Source organism: Natrix helvetica, assembly GCF_964273705.1.
Source record: "Natrix helvetica genome assembly, chromosome: 3".
Lineage (NCBI taxonomy): Eukaryota > Metazoa > Chordata > Lepidosauria > Squamata > Natricidae > Natrix > Natrix helvetica.
In genome coordinates this window covers 141,147,053-141,164,034 of record NC_138549.1, presented here as the reverse complement: position 1 = coordinate 141,164,034, position 16,982 = coordinate 141,147,053, and the positions used below count along the sequence as shown (strand labels likewise).

The 16,982-nt window shown below is 38.7% G+C and overlaps 1 protein-coding gene across 5 annotated transcripts in view; it reads left to right on the top strand.

Moving 5' to 3' along the window:
• NDRG3 (NDRG family member 3) overlaps positions 1–16,710 on the top strand; it is a 36,924-nt gene extending 20,214 nt beyond the window's left edge. For 2 of the 5 annotated variants that reach the window (XM_081946176.1, XM_081946177.1), the window contains exons 4-17: positions 517–622; positions 841–961; positions 1,580–1,642; positions 1,932–1,992; positions 2,568–2,654; positions 3,040–3,096; positions 5,873–5,976; positions 6,867–6,932; positions 8,658–8,709; positions 9,638–9,685; positions 11,109–11,144; positions 12,466–12,517; positions 13,133–13,171; positions 13,925–16,710. In XM_081946176.1, the coding sequence (XP_081802302.1) occupies positions 517–622; positions 841–961; positions 1,580–1,642; positions 1,932–1,992; positions 2,568–2,654; positions 3,040–3,096; positions 5,873–5,976; positions 6,867–6,932; positions 8,658–8,709; positions 9,638–9,685; positions 11,109–11,144; positions 12,466–12,517; positions 13,133–13,171; positions 13,925–14,103 (1,071 nt within the window). In that variant the 3' untranslated portion in view covers positions 14,104–16,710. The remainder of the gene's footprint in view (positions 1–516; positions 623–840; positions 962–1,579; positions 1,643–1,931; positions 1,993–2,567; positions 2,655–3,039; positions 3,097–5,872; positions 5,977–6,866; positions 6,933–8,657; positions 8,710–9,637; positions 9,686–11,108; positions 11,145–12,465; positions 12,518–13,132; positions 13,172–13,924) is intronic. The other 3 variants (XM_081946179.1, XM_081946180.1, XM_081946178.1) reach the window with 3 other exon arrangements.
• Positions 16,711–16,982: the final 272 nt, after the last annotated feature.

Genomic DNA, 16,982 nt, shown 5'->3' with positions numbered 1-16,982 from the left:
TCTATATAAAATTATTTTCTTAGAGCAGTTCTTGAAATTTGAAATTCACTATTTATTTATTTAGTTAGTTAGTTTTTCAAGCATGTACAAGATAGCAGGTACAAGTATAAACATGGACATGAACAAAGGAAATGAGTATAAATAAATGGGGACAGTAGGACAGGGATGGAAGGCATGCTGGTGCGCTTATGCACGCCCCCTTTACGGACCACTTAGGAATCAGGTGAGGTCCATGGTAGACAGTTTAAGGTTGAAGCTGTGGGGGTTTGAGGATGCAACAACGGAGTGGGGTAGAGCATTCCAGGCGTTGACCCTCTCTTGCTATTTGATGAGAACTTTGTAAAAAGATTTATAGAATCATTTTTTTTTAATCAGGAGGCTTTTCCTGCAGATTAAATAATATCCTTTTTATTCCCTGGCGTTCTCAGTTTTTAAGCGATTTACTGGGGACTATGTCATGTTATCTGTGTAGAGATTATTCCTCTTTAATCTCAAAATCGACATTTCTTTCTGTAGGAGCATGATATAGAGACAGCTTATGGAGTTGTCCATGTCACTATGCGGGGCACTTCAAAAGGCAATCGACCCGTCATCCTAACGTATCATGATATTGGCCTCAACCGTGAGTCCTTTTTTTCATGGTATTTTCATATGTTGACTCACTGACTATATTGTATTCATATTTTCAGAATAGAAGTGTTTGATGCAGAAGCAGTTCTTTTAATTTACCATAACTAGGAAACAAACATGAACATCACAAATCTTAACTTGTATTTACCAAAGTAAGAATCAAGAACTGGAGTGGTGGTGTCATGGTCATTTTGTGGGTTTGTCCTACAGATAAGTCCTGCTTCAATACTTTCTTCAATTTTGAAGACATGCAGGAAATCACACAACACTTTGCTGTATGCCATGTCGATGCACCTGGACAACAAGAAGGGTCTCCTCCTTTCCCTTCTGGGTAAGTGTAGTAATATTTCTTTAATCCACAAAGTTTAAAATTGAAATAGATAGGGGAATAAAACTAGTTTCTATCCTTGGGCTGTCAGACTCTTAAACGCAAGCACAATCACTCCACGCACACGCCGAAACGTATGACTAGTTTTTCTTTTTCTTTCTTTTTCTTTTTTCTTTTCCCTTAATTACTTGCATTGGGTTTATTCTTTATACTATTTATGTTGTTTGCATTTGTTGTCATGAATTGCACCAGTGGGCTAAAACCAACTTCGTTGTATTTATTTGGTACAATGACAATAAAGGCTATGCTATATTAATAGCCAGATTTCCAGTATTGGCTTAATGTATGTAAAGAGATACAGTACTGATTTGGGAGCTATAGAAATACAAGTAAGAATGATGCCATGGGTAAATATATGTAGATATGTTAGTGATGGGACAAGTCTTTTGTCAGACCTTTAGGCCTCTGAGTTGAAAGCCTTTTGATCACTACAAATCCATACTCTAATTAACCATGTCCTAGAATCTGTTACTATGGAACTGTTGAAACCTCCTTGCAAAATAGCATATATTTGATGAGCTAGCTTTGGAATAAAGTCCTTTTATGTCAACTTTATTTCAGATATCAGTATCCTAGTACTGATGAACTCGCTGAAATGCTTCCTGCTGTTCTTATGCACCTGAGGCAAGTATGCAGAATAAACCTGACTTTCCTTTATTAACAATCACAGATGCTAAATAGCCTTTCTTTGGTATTTGTCCAGAGGAAAAAGAACAGCTGTTATCATATTGCAACAAAGCCAATGGTTGTAAAGTTTATTCAAATGCCTTTTGTAGAATCTTTCTTCTTTCTTACCATAAACCATACAAAGGAAAATTGTATAAATGGTATGATATTAAGGTTATATAAATGCGATGGGTCCTGCTAATAAAAAGGATACTAAGGGATTTTCTTCATTTTCAACTTTTTTCAGCCTAAAAAGTGTCATTGGAATAGGAGTTGGAGCTGGTGCCTACATTCTCAGCAGGTTTGCGGTAAATAGCATTTGTTTATATTCATTTCTTGTTTCAGCAAATTAAGTCTGTTTAGGCTCTAGATATCCAAGTGGAATCCAAACACAGGAGCGATACATGTATTAGTGAGCAGGATGTTTTGCCAGTAGTGGCAAAAACAGCCTCGTTCTTTAAAGATATGAATGCCGTAAAATGTTGAGTAAATTTGAGGCAGTTAATTCAAGATTATGATTATTATGCAATTGTAAAAAAAACAAACAATTAGTGCATCATCATCTCATAAAAAAGAGTGCATTTACTTTTGAAAACCAGCATTTCATTGTGTTCTAAGTTACATTTCCCAATACCATGGCCTTTTGGTGGCCACCTTAAAATTATGTTTTATTCCTTTCTACTCATAGTTTATAGTTTATTATTGGATTATTGTCTACAACTGAAGGCGGCATACATAATGCTTCCCACAATATATGCATTTATTTCCTATGTTTATGTATTTATTTGATATATTTATTATACCGTCATAATAAAAATAAACTAGGATTGCAGCACGAACGGTCAGAAAAGTAAAACTTCAATATTTTCAATTCTGTTTTTAGTTGAATCATCCAGATTTGGTAGAAGGCTTAGTGCTAATTAATATTGATCCCTGCGCGAAAGGTTGGATAGATTGGGCAGCATCCAAGGTAAGATGGAACTCTCTGTTTTGTGACCAAGGTGATAATACTGTCCTACATGACTAGAGATTCAAAAAAACACTGAATAAGTATTTGTTTTGGACTATCACTTTTTCTTCTTTTCTAAACCCAAAGGAAGATGAAAGAATGCAGAAGTGGCTTTATTGATTTGACATACTGAAATGTATTTTGATCTGTTTTATGTAGCTGTATTATAGGGTTTCTCTCAGCCATAAACCTGTCCTTGGGTCAAACAGTGCATGATTTAGAGAGAATATCTGCATGCATTTCTATTACTAGAATTAGACATGGATGAAACAAGCATATGAAAAAGCAGGACGTGTTAATATAAAACTGAGCCGCACCAATATGTAATTTTGGTTTCTTTTTTCAGTTTTCTGGATGGACAACTAACCTTGCGGATATTGTTTTAGCTCATCATTTTGGCCATGTAAGTTAATTACAAGTTTTAATATTGAAAATACCAATATACCGTATTTTTTGGAGTATAAGACGCACCTTTCCCCCCCTAAAATTTGGGTGAAAATTTGGGTGTGTCTTATACACTACCCACCCACCCACAGTCCTCCACCCTTTGGCCTCTGCCTCCCAGCAATTTACCTCCTTGTAGCAAATGGGGAAAATGGGACTTGCGAAGGCTGCAATAGGCTATAGCAATCCCTGCAGCCTAGCAAGCTGAAACTGAAACTTGCTGTTTGCTCCACAAGGAAAATTGCTGGGAGGCAGAAGCAGATTTTTTTTTCTTGTTCTAATCAGGCTGCTTGCTGCAAGAAGGTAAGTCAATAACTATAGATGCCTATAGCTGTGATGGCGAACCTATGGCACATGTGCCAGACGTGGCACAGGGAGCCATTTCTTAGGGCACGCAAGGCATTGCCCTTATAGCGCCAGCGCGCATGTGCGTGCTTGCCAGCTGATTTTGGCCTTTTCGCTCTGCGGAGGCTTCCCTGAAGCTCCGGAGGGCGAAAAATAACCCAACGCACAAACCGGAAGTTCGGGAACTGACTTCTGGTTTGCATATTGGGGGTATTTTTTCTCCCTACGGAGGCTTCAGGAAGATAGTTACACTCCATAGAACCAAGTTATTAGTAACAGCTTTATTGGACTGAGCTTCTGTAGGGCTTAATGGAAGAGAGGGAGATAATATTTTATCAATAGGGAGGTTTTGGAAATGAGGCTGAAGTTGTGAGCGGAGCAGCTGGAGCTTAGTTTACATCTGCAATCAGATGTAACTGCTCGGCGTGTTCGCTCACGCAGGAGCTTTCCACAGGGCACGAACCACCTGAGTGGAAGGTTTCCCCTCTCCCTAATCTGGAGGAGGAAAGCTGAATTTTCCGCTATTGCCATGCCGAGTGTGGCGAGCGGTGGCGTTGGTGGGGGGGAGAAAGGTTGAGCTTTGCAATATGCCAAGCTTTGCAGCGTTTAGGGGGCTGTCGAGCTTTGCAGCATGGAGTGGAAGGTGGGGGGGCGCTTTGCAGACTAGACTGGCAGGGCTGGGAGGAAGGAGAAGAGGCGAGGGGGTGGAATTTGTAGGCGGCAGGAGAGAGTGCGTGCAAAAGCTCCTTTAGGAATACGGAATTTGGCTCAGATCGCTAGAGCCAATCCTGCTGCCTGGAAAACAAGTTATTTGAAACAAGAATCATACAGTTCTCAGCACAGCCATTTCGACTTGGCATTGGGTTGCTGTGGCCACTTGTGACTGTCTCATCCTCAGCTCAGATTTACTCCGCGTTATCCCAGAAGAACTTCATGCTGGAGGGGAGGGCGAAAGCTGCCAGGTGTACTTATTTGAATGGAAGGGAGCAGAGGGATTTCAGAAAGCTGGGGCGTCAGGACGCTGCTCCTGCATTGAGGAGCTTGACTTGATCTCACGTCCCTGACGGCAGGAAAATATTAATGATGACAAGCAGTGGATCTCTTCCCCCTCCCCTCCAGCTTGAAGTTCTTCTGGGATAACACGGAGTAAGTCTGAGCTGAGGATGAGACAGTCACAAGTGGCCACAGCAACCCCATGCCAAGTCGAAATGGCTGTGCTGAGAACCGTATGATTCTTGTTCCAAACAACTTGTTTTCCAGGCAGCAGGATTGGCTCTAGCGATCTGAGCCAAATTCCGTATTTCTTGCTTGCATTTACTTTTGATTTCATTTGTCTCCAAATGCATACATACATACATCCTCCTCCCATCTCCCTTCTCTCTTTCTCTCTCTTGCTTTCTCTCTTCCTTGAAGCCTCCGGAGGGTGAAAAACGGCCCTACGGGCAACCCAGAAGTCCCGAACTTCCAGGTTGCCCTTATGGCCATTTTTACCCCTCGGAGGCTTCAGGGAAGCCTCCGGAGGGCCTCTGGGGGGGGGGGGCTGTTTTCGCCCTCCCAAGGCTCCTAATAATTCTCTGGAGCCTGGGAAGGGCGAAAAATGTGTCCATCCGCAAAAATGGGAGGGGGGTTGTGTGCGCATGTGTGTGGGGGTCGCGTGCATAGCATGGGTGTGGCATGCAAGTGCATGACCCCCCTATGCTCCCCCCGCTTTTGGCATGCGATGACAAAAAGGTTTGCCATCACTGGCCTATAGCATGTTAAAATTATTAGACTTACTATAAAAAGACTGCTTAACAAAATAAAGAAGTTTTTTAAGATAAATGCTTTATCTGAAGAGGCCTAGTGCTATTGTATCTTCTTTTAAATAACAGAGAATAATTATATTTCCAGAAAGCACATCAATTTTAACAGCATCTGTACAAGTATAGTCTGAAATGTAGCACTACAAACAATGTATATTGTCTGTACTGTTTGCTGTTTGTTGCAAGGAGACAAATTGCTGGGAGAAGCATATTTTTTTCCCCTTATTTTCTTCCCCAAAAGCTAGGTGCGTCCTATACTTCGGAGAGCCTTATACTCCGAAAAATACGGTATATAATCAACCTCACGTGTATTAATGATCTGTTCTTGTTCTAGAACAGGAATTATTTATAGGAATGCTTATGCTTTCATAATTTTAAGTTTTATTCCTGAGATAAGTGTGACAGAAGACTATAGTAGATAGTAAGTATAAACTGGATCTCAAAACTTCTGCTGGTATGCAAGCTGATTTTTATCTGCTTGTAGTCTGCATGTTACTTTCTTAGTTTTTACAAGATAGCTGAAGTGTGCTTACTTTTTTCATCATACAATTAACCAGACAAATAATTATAATATTTGACATTCTTCAGGAAGAACTGCAGGCTAATTTGGAGATAATTCAGACATATAGACTTCACATCGGACAAGATATCAATCAGGAAAACCTTCAGCTCTTTGTTACCTCCTATAACAGGTAATGTGTCTATTTTGGATCCGCACTGAAAACTCTTTTATTTTCTCCACTCCAGTTTTTAAAGTATAAATAATGCTTTAAGAGGCAGTTAAAGCACATTCACAAATCAGTATGTTTAGCCTTAATGTCAACTGTAAAGGGCATGCAAGATAGTTTAGGGGGGTAATCTTATTCTATTTTTGTCTTATATCTCCAGTTTTATTTCCATCATAATCAGTAATGTAGATTTTTCTCCACAACAGACCTCTTCTAATTATCTCTTCATATTTTTCTACTTTTTTGTTTTTTTGTTTAACACATGGGTGTTGCTTTAGAAACCGAATGTTTAGAAAGGGACCCTTCATCAAGCTAGACACGAGTTCCAAATCAGATGTAATGTGAGAGATCCACCATCTTTTCTCTCAATAGCTTCTCTTCATTTCAAAAGTTGTGTGTGCATTTGAAATATTTGATATTTTAACATATGTGGTCCAGTGGTTTTTAAGAACTAGCTTAAAAAAATTAGAAACTATTGGAACATCTGATTCTATGTAGCCCACATTATATGCTATTTAACAAGAGTATTAAGCTTATATAAGCCTATATCACAAGAAATCTTTGAACATTCAGAATCATAGAATGGGACTAGATCCATTTAACTACCAGCACTGAAAAAACTAATACTGAGATTAGATGGTTTTAGTACCAGATTCTTATTACCAAGGTTCAATACTTCAATAGTTTCATATTTTTGCCCACACAAGTAGTCATAATCTAATGACGCAAAATTTCTGTTTTAGCCAGTACTTCCCAGACTGCCAATTGCTTGCTTGCTTATTTATGTATGTATTATAAAACTTCTATATCGCTTCAAACACAATAGACTAAGTAGGTCTGTCTTTGCCTTCAAGTCGTAGAGATCTGGATATTGAAAGACCAACCTTGGGTATGAATGAAGAACCAGCAAAAACACTCAAGTAAGATACTTTTGACTGTCTTTCAACCATATTGTCTGAAACTGGGTAGACACCCCCGCCCCCCTGGCCGCTTATATTTCCTTTGGTTGGAAAAGTTACCTCCCTTCCCTCAGTTTTTCTAGTGCTTTTGATAGATGTAGTAGCAAGGCAAATAATCTTGTATTCAACTTTTCTTTACTATTTGTATTATATCATACTACGTGCTTTTAATATATTTTATATACTGTATATTGCATATAAAATTACTTATATTACACACACATACGTGTAGGCACATACCGGATATTTAAAAACTGTTTGTGAGGGCTGAGCTTTTAGTTTTCATAAGCCTTCTGCTTAATGGTGTATTGCAGAGTTGATCTTTGCCCTAAAGAAATGTCATCATGCTGGGTGTGTTTCCTCAGCATGGCAGAGACTCTTGTAACAGAGAGGTGGGGAACTGACTAGAAAGCAACAGAAACATTGATCTCTCCAAGAACCTACTGAAGTGTATTATTCTTAGTCCCTTGAACATTCAGAGAAAGGGACTGAAAACAAAGCAGACTCTTTGGGGACTCAGCAGTCCAAATTTAGAACTCAGACTAATCTCAAAACACAATATCTAACCAGGAAAGTAAATAGATCGTGTACAGCAGCAGTTTGAAACTTGTTCTGCTTTCACACCAGTAGTCTGAGTAAGTTTTCCAGCTTCGGCTGTGAGCCTATAAACAACTCCTAACTTAAGCAGGGCCCCTTCCTTTACTATGAGTAAGGCTTTCCAGCATAAGGAACCTGCTCTTTTCTCTGCCAGAAGAATGTATTGAATCCCAGCCAGGCAGTATAGAAGTGGGGGTGGGTGGGGTTTGTTTGCCTGATGAGGTCATCCAGCAGGTGTTTTCTCTGAAGACTTCTCTTTGTTTTCTTCTGGCATCTTCCTCAGCATTTTTTCCCAACCCCCACACCTACTTTTTATTCAGAGCAGCCTTTATGTTTAGCAGGCACCAAGTTGTCAGAGATTCAGACTGTGGTGCAATGGCTTGTGTGCATGGAGGCTTGTGTTGCCCCTTCACTACACCCAATGCTGCTACCCTTCAAACTATCTGTATAAACAACATCTTGACAGCTAGAATTGATGCTCTGATATATGGCAAAGTTTTGAGGACTTTATGGCCAATATATACATATTAGTTTACATATTGTAAACAAATGCTCAGCAAGGCTGGGAAGATTTGTTTCCTAAGGCTCTGTCCCCATTGAAATGAATGAAGTATGAACATGTTTTGATGCCCTGTATCAGATCTGTAAATTGGTGGGCTGGATACATCACACGCAAGCCATGCCCACCCCAGCTCTGCAAAGGCAAAAAACATTGCAATGCATCACGATCCAGCCCATGACGCGATCAGGTTTGACACCCGTGCCCTATATGTTCTGGTTTAATGTTGTACTATTAAAGCATGATCCAGATGTGAGCATGATCAAAAGATTAAAAAGCAGGATTTTGACAACAGAAGATGGTGTTAACGCTAACCAGATATATCTATGGGGAACATCACAGAGTGACAAATGATGAAAGGATTGCAGCACATCTCCCACATTTTGTACATAATCATTTGCACGCACATATGGAATTTGCATTGTGATAGCACACAGTTAATTCCAGCATTTTGACAAAGCTTTAGAACCTGCAGAAAACTAAGCCGATGATTGTATAGATTATAATGCTAAACTGTGTCTTCTTTACAGGTGCCCTGCCTTATTAGTAGTTGGAGACAGCTCTCCTGCAGTTGAGGCTGTGGTAAGTAACCTAATCATTAGTTAGTCATTTCCTTGGCTGTATGATGCTATAATTTCATCCAAATTTTCCTTTCCCGGAGGGTGTAACATTTTCTAAATTTTCTAAAAAAAAATATTTGAAGCGTGCAAATAATTTATCTGCATTTTAATAATATACTATAACGGTTTAATAAAGGCAGTTTTCTGTATTTTAATATATAAGATACAAGCAAAGGTTCCTAAGTGGGAGAATCTCAACAGCTATGTATTAATCTAAGTATCTAAAGAAGTTTGAATCTTCCTTTCAAAATGGTAATAATAGAATATTCGTACATTGAGAACCATATAGCTCTTTGTGATTTCAATGGAGACGATCTAAATTGCATGCTTTCCTGTACTCCTCTGAGTTGATTTAGTCTCCATGTTGTATATATAGACAAAGCAAATGCCAAAAGCATCTCTAAAGGAGTTGGCCATATGAATTGGGTTTCTCACTTCCTAATGGTTTAAGGATTCTTACTCTCATCCACATTAGATTCTCCATGTTGCAGAGTACACGGGATTTTGCTTTTTTTTCTCTCTTGATAACAATTTGGATAACAATTGTGTAAAAATTATTTTGTGAAACAGAGACATGCCCAGTGAATTTTTGGACTGGGTGGGTAAGGAACATAAATCTGAGTCCAACTTGCGATTTGCCACTATAGCTGCTGACGTAGTGGTGATGGGATCAGGTTTGTTCTAGCAGTCAGATGCTGAAAGAAAACCTTATGGCAGGAAAGACAGGAATATTAAAATTAGTGACTGTAACTATCATATTTTAGTTTTAAATTTTGCTTCTAATATATAGATATTGTTGCTGTTGAGGCATTGGCTTCTTAGGGAGGGCTTTGAATTAGAGTTAGTTTGTCATCGATAACTGTGTATATGCATTATTTTGTGTTTTATAGGTTGAATGCAATTCACGCCTAGATCCAATAAATACAACACTCCTGAAGGTAACCAAAAATTAAACAGTTCTCTGATGACAAGTGATCCCCTTTGTGGGCTTTATATGAAGCCTACAGAAGGGGATTGTGGGAAGAATGGTTTCTTACAGCTATTCATTCAGCAACTCTTTAAAATTACACTAGAAGTTATGATGGCACTGAACAAAAAGACTTGTCACCCATGCCCAAAGTTATAGCCACTGCAGTGACCCCATGGTCATGTGATAAAAATTAGAATGCTTGGCAGTCTGCTCATAGTTACAACCACCAGGGTGCTGCAATTCTCCCACTCATCTATTTCCCCCCACATCTGTGCCCTTTTGGTCCCCTACCACCCTGCCCTGTAGTGCTCCAGGTTATTCCTGCCACCTCCTTGTCCCCTGCTGCTGATAAAGAATGTCTGGCCTGGCTGCTGAGCCATATGAGCTGACTTTGCATGATGAAGAAGGGGGAGGGGGGAGAGGCACAAAGCAGCCTCTCCCAGTGCTAGAACATGCCAAAACTACCACTTTTTGCCATACTCCTGGACCGTTCACAATGGATTTGCATTGTGAAGAAAGGCCAAAGGGCCAGAAGCAAGAAAAGGCCAAAGGGCCAGAAGCAGCAAAGGTGAGCCTAGGTGGCAGAGCGCATAGCAGTAGGGGTCTCAATGTGCAGTTTAGCAAGGGCAATTGGGACTGGACTGGGGTTGCCTGCAGTTTCAGGAGCATGGTGGATCTGGAGCCACTGGCCACCCTGCAGCTGGGCAGCTGAAATGGCAGAGATAGTGGAAGAGATAGGTGGGTGGGAGTCATTGGAAAATTTACTGGAGTTTGGGGCTGGGTGGGACTAAGCCCAGAGTGGCTTGGATTGGGATGGGTTCTCAGCTAACAACTGAGATAAAATCCACATAACAATGGCAATAGGGATTGCCAGGCTGGTTGTTTGCGGTTGCTAAGCGGTGTAGTCATATGATGTCTCATTTTACGATATCGCTTAGCAACCAAAATTTCAATCCCAATTGTTGTAAGGCAAGAACTTCCTGTAGAGATATCTAGGGATTTATATATGTTTACAACCCTCCAGTATTTATTATATAAATTTTCAGCCAACATGGTTGACAAATCTCCACCTTAAAGAATAAGTCTTGATATGCTATTTATTCTAATCTAGTAGGTGTGTCTAAAGGGTGGGTGTGAGTGTATTTATTACATGTTTCATATATCTATTTTGTCTTTTCCTTTTTTTGCCAATGTTATGTTTCATTGTCTCCCATTTTCAGTACACCAGGGATTTGTATTTACATGGAAAAACTACCACTTTAGAATGTTATGTGCTTGGAAATAGACGTTTTTGCCTCTCTGGGCTCCATCATAGTACTGTGATGCAATCACTTAATAGATTTATAGCTCAACTTTTTTTTTTAATTTAACCATTCATTTTTCTCTTCCAGATGGCAGATTGTGGGGGATTGCCCCAAGTTGTTCAGGTAAGCTCTTTGTCAGCATTCCAAATAACATCCAAAATTAAATCAGAGTCCAAGGCAAAGTATTCCTCAAAGTTCCAATTTATTGAGAGAGACATGTTGGCACATCTGTGGAAAACCCGAATCTGAAAGCTTCCCGGGATTTCCCACCCAGTTGAAAGTTCATGATCTTGGCCCCACACCCACAAGTCCATCACATGGTCCAATCTTCCACTGCCATGCTGGCAGTTCCACCCATCCAGTTCCGGTCAGGCTCAGAGGTGTAGAGAACAAAAGATAACCTTGGTTTCTAGAAAGGAATTTTATTTTGACAACACATTCTACTCCTTACTATTCCTCCTCCCAATTCCCCACTAATGAAACAGCATAGTAGAAAAGAATATTAGTGTAGCAGTCCAAAGATCCTAAAAGGAACCGGCTGCAGGCCTGACACTCTTATTCTAGGAATTGTCACACTACCATCTTTAAAGCGCTCCATGGCACAGGGCCTAGCTACTTGCGGGATCGCATCCTACCGCATACATCCCTGCGACCAATTCGCTCTCACAGGGAGGGACTCCTCCTGGTGCCGTCCACCAAGCAATGCCAACGGGCGGCGCCTAGGAGTAGAGCCTTCTCTGTGATGGGCCCAACCCTCTGGAATGACCTCCCCCCCGACATTAGAACCACCACCGACTTCCGCTCCTTCCGTCAAAAACTAAAGACTCACCTGTTTCGACTAGCCGGCCTGGCCCATTCATAGTTTTTATCTCACCTCCTGGCAGATATTTTTTAATTGGGAATTTCTAGGTCATTATTTTAACTTTAACTTTTGGGGTATTTTTAGGGGTTATTTTTTAATACTGTTTTTTAATCGCTTTACTTTAAGATACAGTTTTTATAGCCTCCTCATCTAAGTATTTAAGGATCTGTGTATTTATATATTTATTCTTATGTATTCCTTGTGTTTTAACTTGACTGTACACCGCCCCGAGTCCCTTTCGGGAGAGGGGGCGGTCTAGAAATTTAAATAAAGTAAAGTAAGTAAAGTAATGCATCTAAAAGATATCCAACTAATCATTTAGTGCCATTTTAATTGCAGGTTTTTTAAAAAAATACCAAAAGAATTTGTAATATCTAACAAATTAATTAATTATGAAATAGCAAACTAAACAACAAAAGAAAAAAATAGAAAATTAGACTGGAAAATATCCTGAAAATCAACAAATATATATATAAATCACCCACATATATATTATATTCTTTTAATTAAGTATTAACAATGCCTCAAATTGTGTATAGCAATACTTGCTTATACTTTTTGATTATTATTTTTCTTTTCCAGCCTGGGAAGCTAACTGAAGCTTTCAAATACTTCGTTCAAGGAATGGGTTACAGTAAGTGATAATATATTGTCTTTGCATTAATTTCAATTTAGAGCCTACTAAGTGACTGAGATTATTTATTTCTCAATCATAGATCCTATTCTGCACTTTGGTGATAGTAAATTCATACACATTATTGTACTATAAGATAGTTTTATCTATCACAGTAGAATATTTGTAAAAGAGGATTAATCACCTGTCCTTGAATGACAGTTCTACCTTTTAGTGATTTGTTCCCTATTGAATAGATTTGGATGTTTCTAGTTTCCTAAAGGCTGTTTTGGAGAGACAAATATTTAACCTGTGCTTAAAAGATTAGTTTTTCTTACTAATAACTTTATTGGCAGAGGTGATGCGTAGGGTATTCTTAAAATGTTTATCTGTAAAGTAATAATGCGTGAGCTTGTTTGCAATGTAGAAAGTAATATCAGGTTCAGTAAAAGTCAAACAATTGAAACCATATTGTAAATTGTCAAAAATATTCTTTATTGTTTTACTAAGCAACTCTCAAAGCTATAGAATTCAAAATATGGAAACGCTTACCGTCAGGCAAGGGTTACATTGTCTCAAGTTTGTTATAACTTCCCTAACTTTGTTTCCCATTCCCTCTCTTATCTCTGCTTTCAGTCCCTTACATGCAGCTCAGTCACCTGAACACTGAGCCAGGTATCTACAAGTATATGTCTGGTTTGGCTGAGTTCCATTTTTCTTGCGCATTCTGCCGCTTACAGCATGGCCTGGTGATCTTTTGCACTCTAGGCCATCTCATTGTACACTATTTGTGCTACAATCCTTTTTAGTGGTTTAATTTGCCTTGGTTTGACTATTGCATGGTTTGCAGCTAGCTGGTGGTGCAGGAATCCAATATATGAATTCCAACTTTCTGAAAAAGCTTCATGGGCTACCGTTATGTATAGAGGGGAGAGGGCATTGTCTGCCTTGTTCAGAATGTTTCTGCTGATAGACTGTATCAGGGTGTTCCCTGAGCAAAGGCTTGAACAATCCTTTCACTTCTGAGAGTGGAATGAGATGTAGGAGAAACACTGTTCCTAACTCTTCTTCAGCAAAATACAGAGGTAGTTGGCAGGCAAATACAGAGGTAGTTGGCAGGCATGTCTAAGAAGCAGTTACAAGTAGAGGTAAAGGTGAAAATTAAGCTCAATTGGGAGGGAGGAGTGAAAAGGAAAGTTTATTTGCAGGCAAGATTTGAAGGTGAGAAAGGGTTGAAGCTGTTTTCTATATACAAATGTTCCTGTTTTTTACCACAGCAAGTACAAACTAAAGAAATGTGAATAGAGTGATGCCTGATTTGCTTTTCAGCAGCAGCTCTCCTTTTCTTTGTGCCTCCTCCATTATAAGACCTCTGAGGCAGTTAAAAAACGTGTTATTTCTGGCATTCACTTGCCTGTCTCCTTACAGTGCCGTCTGCAAGCATGACCAGGTTGATCCGTTCCCGGACCCAGTCATCTTCAAGTGTAGGTTCAGGAGAAAGCGCTCAAGCAAGGTTTCAAGCCAACAACCTAAGGGAGGTGAGCATGGGAATACCTGAAACTACTGAAGTCCAAGCCAGTCCTCAGACTATGGAAGTATCCTGTTAAGCAAGCATCCAGACCATTCCTTTTCTCTCTTTTCTGCACCCATCCAACAAGTGGCATTGACAGATTTTTTTCCCTCTCATTATGTCTGCTAACTTTTCACCTGTCTCTTTGGTATTATATTTAGTTATGTTTGTACAGAAACTTTCAGCTGCCTACAGATGTACCAAACAATAGCTGCTTGGAGGTACAGGCGTTATTTTTGAGCTCTGATATTTTTTGGCAGGCTCTAGATCGAAAGATGAGTCTCTCCTTTTGCCTTTCTCCCCCCCCCCCCCCCGCCCAAGGAAACTGCCCATTTTGGTTTCATTCCTTCCACATCTCCATCACACCTTCCCTTTTTTTTTCTGCTTGAAATACTTGGTGCTCTTTAAAAGATGTTCTCCGGTGTGGAGGTGGTGGTAGTTTTGATTTCTTAAAAATGGCAATTTGGTTCAGCCAGTTAATTCTGTGTGCAGAACCTTGCTCTGTAACATGCAAGGGAAATAAGTATTTTCATGGATGGCGCAAGGGCTTGCTAATTAATGCTGTATAAATCCAAATTTAGCTTGTTCTCAGTTAAATATGAAGAAATACTGTGTGTGTCATAAGTGTGGTAAATGCGCTTCCACAGTGGGCTTGCCACTGAAATTGTATACATCTGTATGCATCCATTAACTACTAACTTCCATTGGTGCTAGGCAAGATGAAGATGTCTTCATTTCTCCTGGCCTCCTGTGCTAGCTGATCCTCTGGGAACAGTGTGTCTCTCCTGTCTTCTCGAAATTCAGATGATCATTTTTGTGTTTTTTTTCACTTGGAATTGGTTTCTAGTGTGCTTCTGCTGAAAGACGTTAAGGCTTTTAACTGTGGTCCTAACAGTGTCTTTGGAGTTCTGATTAGAGAGGACACCTTTGATTCAGAGCTCCCAAGAGCGGATCTATTTCTGTTCAAACTCTTGAGATCATAACAGAATATATGAGTTATACAAGAGTTCTATCTTTCATAACTGAGCAGGAGAAAGGAAGCACTTTCCTGTTGGTTTATTCAGAAGCATCTCTCACTAGGACAATTAGGTTGCAAGAAGAATGAGGCAGCTCTCAAATTTAGCCAGCTTAATTTCCAACAAAGAGGGTGTAGTAGTCAACTCTGTGTAAAGGATTTACACACTATAAAAATAGGTAAAGTTACATTATAGCAGATTTAGAAATAGAACCAGATGATATTTAGTATAATTCCCAACACCGTATATAATTAGTTCCTGAAGCTGAAAACAAAACAAAAAATTCCAAAGTTGAAAAAAAAGATGTTAAGCTAAATATCTTAATTTTCTCAAGTGATCAGTAACTTTGACAATAAATTATGCACCTTTAATTTCTAAAGGGAATTAAATGTACTAGTTCAGAGATATATTTATAGTTATTGAAATAAGATAAATTATATTGAACAACTGAATTCTAAATTCTGATTTTTGAATAGTTGAGTGAGTAAGAAGGCAATGCTATTCACATTGACCCTAAAATAAACCTCATTGAGTTTGATGGGTTTCATTCCCACCTAAGTGTATGTAGGGACTGAAGACTAATGTTGAATGAATATATATAAAATAGGAACGTATTCATTCTGTACTTGAAAGACTAGCTCAACATTTATTAATTATAATGCTAATTCTATATCTATGAAAGACCATTTGGTTCTTTATGTAAATTTCCCCTCACTATTTTCATTAAATAAATATTTTACTATGGACTATTAGAAATTTTTTTTCAGTTAACTTAGAAGGAAAATAATATGTATTTTCCTACAAATACACAAACACACAAATATATATAATCTATATTCTGATGGAAATAGATTAAAATTAAGTGCACTAAGAATCAGACAGTTTTGGAAATAACTTAAAATCTGCTTCACTGGGATTTCAGAACATAATTCTAAAAAGACTATAGAATAGAATTAACTCAGGATTTCTGAACCCATAGCTAGTTTTGTAGCCTTTCTCTCAAGCAGATGCATTACTAAAAATACAAAAGGGAAATATCTAAACTGAAATATTCGTTGTTCTTGAGTTACTATAAAACTATTGTTTCATTTAAATACTAGTTAAAGGAATGCTTTGATGTACTTTATATTGTAAAAGTGTGCTCTGCTTATGACCTGTATATTACATATGTGTTTATATAGGGTATCTCTGTGCATGTGCGTACGCACGCACGCTTGCACACATATGCACATTCATTCCATGCAATGCTATTAAATTTAATTATTTGTTCCTGGTAGATATGGGAAATTTTTACCATGAGAATTAGGAAGTTCCTAAATCATATTATTTTCTTGAATTCTCAATAATTTTGTGTCTTCTAATTTTAGCTGGAAGAGAGAAAATCTATGATCTGTTAGACAGTGAGATTGCTGCTATTGGGAAGAGAAATGTAGCTGCATTTTTCATGAAACTATGGCAGATTATCTACTTTTTACTGCTGTGTATTGTTTATAAGACCAAGATCTTCAAGGAAATGTCATATTCAATTCTGTTTCAAGTACAAGAAGGGATTGGAAGATTTTTCCGGGGAGGGGTGGAGGGGTGGATTCAAACCAGTTAAATAAAGTATAATCAATTTTAATTGTTAAGGTGATTGTCTCTGTGTCCTTTTTTCCTCCCTTTTGACTTGTCTTTTAAAGAGTACAATAATAGATCAATGAATAATATTGATATACAATCAGTTGAATTCCAAAATGAACAAATAAGTTTGCCTGAGCTTAAAGATAGCACAAAAATTGAGAAGCTTTCTTCCTTTTTCTGATGACCAGTTGCCAATCAGATAGAAATGTTGGATAGGAATCAAGAAAGGGGGAAAGCAAAATGGCTGCCTGGAAGTTCAGCCACCACAGGTCTTGCGAAA